The sequence below is a fragment of the Camellia sinensis genome, chromosome 13 (assembly GCF_055761805.1).
Source record: "Camellia sinensis isolate YWXY chromosome 13, ASM5576180v1, whole genome shotgun sequence".
NCBI lineage: Eukaryota > Viridiplantae > Streptophyta > Magnoliopsida > Ericales > Theaceae > Camellia > Camellia sinensis.
In genome coordinates this window covers 153,017,701-153,026,560 of record NC_138973.1, presented here as the reverse complement: position 1 = coordinate 153,026,560, position 8,860 = coordinate 153,017,701, and the positions used below count along the sequence as shown (strand labels likewise).

The window sequence follows — 8,860 nt, the reverse complement described above, 5'->3', positions numbered from 1 at the left end:
ACATGTAGTCGATCATAATTGTTCTTGTTTTTCCAGTCTGAATTGAACTTGCCAGGTAAGCCAACGCGTCGGCGTGGGTGTTGTCATCTCGGCTAACCTGGAGTAGTCGGCAGTTCTGAAATAGAGTTGCTAATCTAATGACTTCTTTTGCATATGCCGACATCCTTTCATCCCTGGCTGCGAATTCACCTGTTGACTGGTTAACAATAAGTTGTGAATCACAAAAAACTATTACCTCATCTGCTTCTGCTGCTGCTGCCAGTTTTAGCCCTGCAATTAATGCTTCGTACTCCGCTTCATTGTTTGAGGCCTTGAACCCCAAATGGATGGACTGTTCTATTATTTCTCCATCAGGAGATATCAGCAGTACTCCTGCCCCTGCTCCTTGACGGTTTGAGCTTTCATCGACGAAAAGTATGAATGAATCACCGATGTAGATGCTGCAGGGTCTGAGTTTTTCCTTCCTTTGTTCTTTTGCCTTTGGCTGGGCTTCTCCTTGCTTGCTGGGATGCTGCTCATCTTGGCTTAATGGAGCTCGATGTTCCATGGTTTCTGGGGTGAATTCTGCCACGAAGTCGGCCAAAACTTGGCCCTTTATTGCTGTTCTCGGCCTGAACTCCAGGTCATATTGGCCCAGGGCCACTGCCCATCTTGCTATCCTTCCTGTTAAGTCTCCTCATTGTAACAAGGACTTCAGTGGGTGCTCTGTTAGGACCACAATCTTGTGTGCTTGAAAATAATGGTTCAAGTTCTTTGAAGCCATTACTAAGGCCAGCATTAATTTTTCTAGCGGCAGATACCTTGTTTCTGCACTGGCCAAGGTTTTACTTACATAATAAATCGCTTTTTGCTCCCCTTTTTCTTTTCGGATGAGTACTGCACTTACTGCGTGCTCTGAAATTGCCAAGTACAAAAACAGTTCTTCCCCTGGTTCTGGATTGGAAAGAACCGGAGTTGTGGTCAAGTACTTCTTTAGGTTGGCTAGAGCGGTTTCGCATTCTTCTGTCCACAGAAAGTCTGTGGCTTTTTTCACCAAGTTGAAGAAGGGTCTGCATTTATCTGAGCTTCTGCTGATGAATCTGTTTAGGGCTGCGGCCCTTCCAGTAAGCATCTGAACCCGTTTCGCCGACGTCGGGCTCTGCAGCTCCAAGATGGCCTTGATTTGGTCTGGGCTGGCCTCTACGCCCTTTCTCGTTGCCAGATATCCTAGAAACTTACCTGATCCAACTCCAAACGCGCACTTTGATGCGTTGAGTCAGAGCTGGTATGTTTTGAGTATATCAAAAATCTCTTTTAGGTCGGCAAGATGTCCCTTAGATTCTTTGGTCTTCACGACCATGTCATCGATGTAGACTTCTACCGTTTTTCCAATCAGGTGCTTGAACATTTTTGTTACTAACCTTTGGTAAGTTGCTCCTGCATTCTTCAACCCAAAAGGCATTACCTTGTAACAGTACAAGCCTTTAGGGGTGATGAACGCAGTTTTTTCCTCGTCTGGTGGGTACATGGCAATCTGGTGGTACCCCCTGTATGCATCCAAAAAACTCATCCTTTCGTGCCCTGAAGTTGCATCTACTAGCTGGTCAATCTTGGGCAGAGGAAAGCTGTCTTTGGGGCAGGCTTTGTTGAGGCTGGTAAAGTCTACACAGACCCGCCATTTACCATTCTTCTTTTTCACTACTATTGTGTTGGACAGCCATGTCGGATAGTGAACTTCTCGGATGGCCCTGGCCTCCAAAAGTTTGTCTACTTCTTCTTCTACTGCTTCGACGTGCATCAACGTCGGTCTTTTGGCTCGTTGAATCACATGTTTGGCCGACCTGTCGACATTCAATCTGTGACAAGTGACCTCGGGGTCAATGCCAGGCATTTCATAAGGTGTCCAGGCAAACACTTTAATGTTGGCTCTCAAAAAATCTTCCAGTTCTTTTTCTTCTTCTTCGGCTAAACCTGAACCGAGAAGAAAGAAACGTTCTTCGTTGCCCTTCTGGACTAGGATTTTCTTTAGTGTCTCTTCACTCTTTTCGGTTGGCTCCTTGCCGACATCATCTAGGACCTCTATGTCCTCGTCTTCAATCTCTGCTTCTTTTGGCTCTCGAATATTGTAAGTGGACTTTGTTGCTGCCATGGAGCAACTTTTTGCTTGCAGTTGATCTCCTCTGATTTCTTCAATTTCATGCTCTGTGGGGAACCGTAGTAGTTGATGTAATGTTGAGGGAACTGCCCCCATTGCATGCAACCATGGTCTTCCCAAGATGATGTTATATGATGAGGGTGTGTCAATTACCATAAATTCTGTTTTGATCTTCTTAGTACCGGCTTGTACTTCCACGCTTGCTGCGCCCAGTGGCCATGTCGGCGTTCCATTGAAGCCGACCATAGGGTTGTTGGATTGTTCCAGGTCATCAGGATGAAGGCCTAGCTCCTTGTAACATCTGACGTACATTATGTCACAAGAGCTGCCTTGATCTATTAGGATGCGTTTTACTTGGCATTCCCCAACCTGGAGGGATACTACCAAGGCATCATTATGCGGATGCTGGACCATCTCTAGGTCGGCTTCAGTGAAGGTTATTATTGGTCCTTGGCTTTCTTCAGGCCAAGGTCTTTTTTCCCCGATTTGGTAGACATGTTGTAAATGCCTTACCCTCTGGGTTTCTCCTCTGACTTCGTTCTCGTTGACCCTTGAGTGGATCACATTAACCACCCTTGGTCCTCCTGCCTGTGGTTGCTGTGCTAGAGGTGGTAGAGCTGCTGGTGCTTGAGGCAATCTTGCCTGTTCTTCTCTGGTCTTGGCCTCATCAACAAGGTCCCTCAGATGACCTTGCCTTACCAAGTCTTCTAAGTGTGCTTTTAGGGCTCTGCAACCCTGGGTTGGGTGCCCTTCTTCATTGTGGTAAGCACAACGCCTACCCATGTTTCTTCCCATGAATTCCCCTGGTGCTCTTGCTGGAGGTCTGAAATAGGGTTGGTTTCATATTTGATCCAGGACTTTATGGATGGGGATTCGGAACACCGTTGTCACTGCCTGTTTGCCCTTCAATTCCGTTTCTTGTTTGGGTGGTCCGTTGTTACCTCGGCTTTGCTTCGGTGAGCCGTTTGCTTTCTCCTGCTTTATCTCTTTGTTTCCCGATGTGTCTTCCTCGGCTCTGGCATATTTCTCAATTCTTGCCATGAGCTCTTCCATGCTTTTTGGCAGTGTTTTTGCCAAAGACTTCCGTAGTGGGCAGTCATCTTTCAGGTCGTTCTTGAAAGATATGACCACCACTTCTTGGTTGCATTCGGGTATTCGATTGAACACCTCGTAGTATCTCTTCGCGTAGGCCCTAAGGCCTTCTTCCTTAGTGATTCTTAAAGCCATCAAGGCGTCGACCCTTAAGGGCTGTAGTTTGTTCGTCACAAACCTGGCTACAAACATCTCGGCCAGGCCTTCCCATGTCTTTACGCTTCCCTTTGGCAGCTTATGGAACCAATCGGATGCAATTTCTCCAAAGGATGAGGGAAATACTTTGCAGAGCAATGGCTCGTTCCTACTGTATAATGCCATTGAATTCAGGTATAGTCCAACATGAAAGTTGGGGTCTGATTTACCATCATAAATTTGAAACCTCGGCATGCTGAATCTTTTTGGTGCTTCAAATTTATCCAGTTACATCGAGAATGGCGTTCTCGGCTTAATTTTAGAAGTTACCTCGGTTTCAACATTCTGCTGCCTCCTTTTGAAGTAGTCCCTCAAGTCTTCTTTACTTCTACCTGGAGCTCGGCTATCTCTGGACTTCAATCTTTTCGGCACACTACTTTCGACCTCGTAGCGGGCCCGTTTCGATCTTTCTCCATGGGTTGTGTCAAAGCAGAGCGCTTGCCCTGGAACATGCCGATGTTCTTTGGGCCCTGGATCCTTCATGCGATGTGCCCTTCGGGACTCTTCTTACCTTGGTTCCTCTCGTCCGACTTCCCTGGAACGTCGGTGAGACTGGTTTGCACTCCTGGTGTGCTGAGGGGCTTCGGGGATTGGTTTTCTTCCTCCCTTCTAGGTATTAATTACTGTCATCGGTGTATCTTGCAGCGGGTACGGTGGCTGCATAACATTGTTTTGCATCATGAAGTTGACCACTGACTGTAGGTCTGCCAGCTTGTTCGCCAAGTCTTTTACTTCCTCATCCCTTCGTAAACACCTATCCCTCCAGACCTGAAGGTCATCTTCGTTGTAGTACTTGCTTTGGTTTGTCCTTTTTGTAATGTCGCCCTCCTGGCCAACGTCTTTTTCTCCGTGGCCCTGGTCATGATTCTCTGTACTGTGGTTGTCTCCTTCAACGTCAAGGTCGATTGGTCTACCACTCCCAGCAGGAGTTTCGCCCCCAATGTTTTCTCCTTGTCCGTCACTGGCCATCTATTCTTCTAAGATTTCCCACAGACGGCGCCAAATTGTGTGAGTAATTTTCTTACCACACTGCCCGCCTAGTAATCAGCTGGAGAACACCGGCAGAATAGATGGCTCCAGTAACCTGTAACAGAAGAAAAGGGCTCCGGCGGTGGCTCCTCCACCCAGGGGCACTCCGACGATCAAGTCAGTATATCTCTCAAAGATAATCAAGTGCTAAACTCACAAGCTTGAGTATAAAACTACGTACCTTAGACCCATGGGGGTGCCTCTCTTTTATAGTTGACTCAATCCAAGTCCTACTAGAAGCATGATTTCTATAGACTTCAATTTAGTGATTACTTAGGATTTCTCAAGAGATAAAGATAAACTCCCTAAGAGCTTTATCCTTATCTTGGCTAAGTCCCCTTTTTGTCCTAGGAATCTTGTCCCTTATCCGCTTATCTCGGATTTCGATATCTTCGGAGATAACCTCGGCAACTTCGAGATCACCTCGGTGTAATTTCCATGACACGTGGTACCTCGGCCAAACACGTCGGCGTCGTTATGCCATGTGTTGGTACCTACAAAATATATCCCCACACATTCCTTAAGTAATATCCCACCTACCCAGGTTGGTTTTTCTTGCATCTCTCCAACAATTCCAGTCTCAAACTGTTGCATTACTTGCTTAGTAATACCAACTCCAACTTTTTTTGTGACTTATGGCCAACCTTTGCTAGCTTTGGGACCACTAGAATTATCATTCTATTTGTTTCGGTAAAACATATTTTGTTACTGAAAACGTTTATTACAAATAAAAAACAAATATATTTCAAACATTTGATTCTAACCTTAAAATTAATGTGCTAGTGATTGTGGGTGAAGTAGTGGCGGCGGCAATGATAGGGCAGAACTTGTGGTGGTAGTGTTGGCGGTAATAGTGGTAGGGTGGTGGAGGTGGAGATCGTTTGATGTCGTTAGTAGGACAGGAGTTTAGTTCAAAAAATATTTTTGACCCAAATAAACTTCTTTTCATGATCAACGGAAAATGTTTCAGTTGATTTTCATTTTTCGTTGTACCAAACGTTGATGGAAGACAAGCTTGTTTGAAGAGTGGATAATTACAATTTACATGGTTGCCTTACTTGACGGGCTTCACCAGAGAAAGACTTACTGTTACTTAGCAGTGTGTATAAGAAGAATACATTTTCTCTTATCCTTTTCCATCATCAAATATCCAACTTATTCATTTTCATATCTTTGATTCCCATAAGGAGAAATGAGTTGGCTAATATTGCTTCATCAATTTCTGTTGTTTCTCTGGTTTTCTCAAGTTCTTACATGTTCATCATCATGGTTGTCTTCTACTTCTGCACACCCCACATGCCTTGAGGATCAGAGATTCGCACTACTCCAATTTAAAAAAACATTTGTCATTAGTGGCTTTTCCTTTTTACAATGTAAATCTTATTCTTATCCTAAAATGGAGTTCTGGAATTAGAGTACTGATTGTTGCTCATGGTTGGGGGTAATGTGCGGCTGGTTGAATGGTCATGTAATTGGACTTGACCTCAGTTGTAGTGAGCTTCAAGGCACCATCCAAACCAATAGCAGCCTTTTCCACCTTCGTCAGCTCCAGAAGCTCAATCTTGCCTTTAATCACGTCAGATTCTCTAGAATATCATCTAAGTTTGGATCATTAATGAATTTGACCCATCTCAACCTCTCAAACTTTTCATTTTCAGGTCGAATTCCTTTAGAAATCTCCCACCTGTCCAAATTGATTTCGCTCGATTTTTCTGGTATTCATGAGGGAAGACTTGAACAACACACTTTCAATATGCTCCTTCAGAACCCTGTCTAATTAAGAGAACTACACCTTGATGCATTGGATATCTCTTCACCTTTACCTCATGCTTTGTTAAATCTATCTTCTTTGACATCTCTCAATCTTGCTTCTTGTCAACTGCGTGGGAAATTCTCAGAAAACATTTTCCACCTCCCAAACCTACAAAAGCTCGAGGTATGTGATAACAGGGACCTCACAAGTAAACTTCCAAACTTTAATATAACTAGTTCCCTTCAGATTATTGATCTCTCCAGGACAAGTTTTTCTGGCCAAATGCTTGATTCAATTAGCAATCTTAAAGCCTTGAATAGTGTGTACCTCATTAAGTGCAACTTTTCAGGGTCCATTCCAACTTCTCTTGGGAACCTTAACAAACCACCAATTTGTACTTCTTGTATAATACTTTTAGCGGTCAAATCCCCTTGTCGATTTCAAACCTTGCAAAGCTTACTCGTTTCTTTCTAATAACAAATCCCCTTGATTTAAAACATAACTCACTCAATTGGACAATACCATCTTGGTTATTTACTCTACCTTCACTAGTCTCTATAGAATTGAGAGACAATTAGTTGCAAGGACAAATTCAGGGATCTGTTTATGAACCCGCAAACTTGACACACTTGTCACTTTCATCAAATAACTTAATTTGTATAGTGGAGCTAGATAAGCTTCTCAAGCTAAAATCCATCTTGACCTTTCACATAATGGTCTCTCATTGAGCATCAACAACAGTGTCAACTCTACCATGCCGAAATTTACACTATAGGATTAGCTTCTTGCAACTTAAGCGAATTTTCAAACTTCTTGAGAGTATAAGCTGAATTGCTTTCTCTAGACCTTTCAAACAACAAAATTGGTGGTGAAGTTCCAAAATGGGTATTTGATATGGGGAAAAATTCATTGAAGGATTTAGATCTTTCTAATAATTTTCTTGCTGGTTTAGAGAAACTTCCATGGCAAACACTACAATTTATTGACCTACACTCCAACTTACTCTATGGACCACTCCCTATTCCACCTATCACCACAATTGCTTTCTCCATCTCAAACAATAAATTGACAGGAGAAATCTTTCCTTTAATTTGTAGTCTAAACTCACTTAAAGTTCTTGATCTGTCTAATAACAATTTCAGTGGCATTATTCCACATTGTTTCAGAAACTTCAGCAATAGTCTTTCAGTGCTGAATTTAGGGATGAATAGCTTTCATGGAACATTTACTGCAGCATTTACAGTAGGTAACATGCTGAGGAATCTTAACTTGAATGGCAACCATATTGAAGGACAAGTTTTGCGATCTTTGCTCAATTGTGAACACTTGGAAGTTCTAGATCTTGGAATAAACAAGATAAATGATACATTCCCCGACTGGTTAGGAACTCTTCTGGAATTGCAGGTCTGGTCTTGAGATTTAATACGTTTCATGTCACATAGACGCCTTTAAGACCAAGAGTAAAGTTCCTTTCTCTAAGTTGAGGATTATTGACATATCTTAAAATGAGTTCAGTGGCCTTTGGCCAACAAATTATATCGAAAAATTTGAAGCAACGATGAATGTGGATGAACATGCAATGAAATTGAAATACATGGGTGATATCTATTATTACGATTATGTGGTGGTGATTCTGAAAGGACATTAGATTGAATTTTCAAGAATCTTAACCATCATCTCAATCATTGATTTATCGAGCAACAAATTCATAGGAGAGATTCCGAAATCCATTGGGAGACTTAATTCACTTCAAGATCTTAACTTATCTCATAACAACCTCAAAGGCCACATGCCAACTTCACTTGGAAATTTGAAAAGCGTTGAATCATTGGATCTATCCTCAAACAAGTTGACAAGTTTGATATTTCTTGAGGTACTAAACCTTTCAGTTAATCAACTAGTGTGATCAATTCCTCAAGGGAGCCAGTTTAATAAATTCAAAAAAGATTCATATAATGGGAACTTGGCCTTGTGTGGATTTCCCTTATCAAAGAAATGTGAGAATAATGAAGAACATGCAAATTAAAACTTTACGAACGAATTTAACTGGAAAGTTGTAGTGATGGGATATGGATGTGGATTTGTATTTGGAATGGTTATGGGATATCTTATGTTTGTAACTCGAATACCAGAATGGCTTATGAAAATTGTTGAAGGAGGACAATATAAGAAGGTGAAAAGGTCCAAGAAGAGTACCCACTGATGCAGTGAAAGAAGAATCAGCAAAAACAATCGGTGTTAGTAGGTAAGTGGAAATAATATTTGAAGCATTACTTTGTTGAATTATCTTTTATGGTTTCTATCCATAAGTTGTAGTTGAGTTCCTAATGTTTTTATTTCAAAACTAGATCTATTCCATTTAGTAGCACAATAAAGCAATGGTGTCCAGTTGAAGGGGTTTCTCACCTAGCTGCTGCATTTGAGTGTATGTGCATATGGATAGCAGCTATGCAGGATCACCTCAAAAGCTTTACCGTTGTTGTTCTGGTGAAGTCTAAAGCTTTGTTAAGCTGTCTAGTTTTCTTAAAGCACTAAGTTAAATAAGAGTTTCATGCCATGACTCTTTGTTGTTTCTTTTCTCGCATCATGTACTACCTTTAGAGATTTGCACTTTTGTATGTAGTTGCTTTTAAATTGGATTTCAGTCACAGAAAGAC

At 42.1% G+C, this 8,860-nt stretch overlaps 1 protein-coding gene across 1 annotated transcript; it reads left to right on the top strand.

Moving 5' to 3' along the window:
• The first annotated feature begins 7,097 nt into the window (after positions 1-7,097).
• On the top strand, positions 7,098-7,619 carry LOC145788899 (receptor like protein 27-like). Its single transcript, XM_082901004.1, has one exon. It carries the CDS (start codon positions 7,098-7,100, stop codon positions 7,617-7,619), a length of 522 nt encoding a protein of 173 aa, XP_082757130.1.
• The last annotated feature ends 1,241 nt before the right edge of the window (positions 7,620-8,860 follow it).

Excerpts from the sequence above, each read along its gene's own strand:
- LOC145788899 (XM_082901004.1), top strand. The coding sequence starts at position 7,098 with ATGGGGAAAAATTCATTGAAGGATTTAGATCTTTCTAATAATTTTCTT.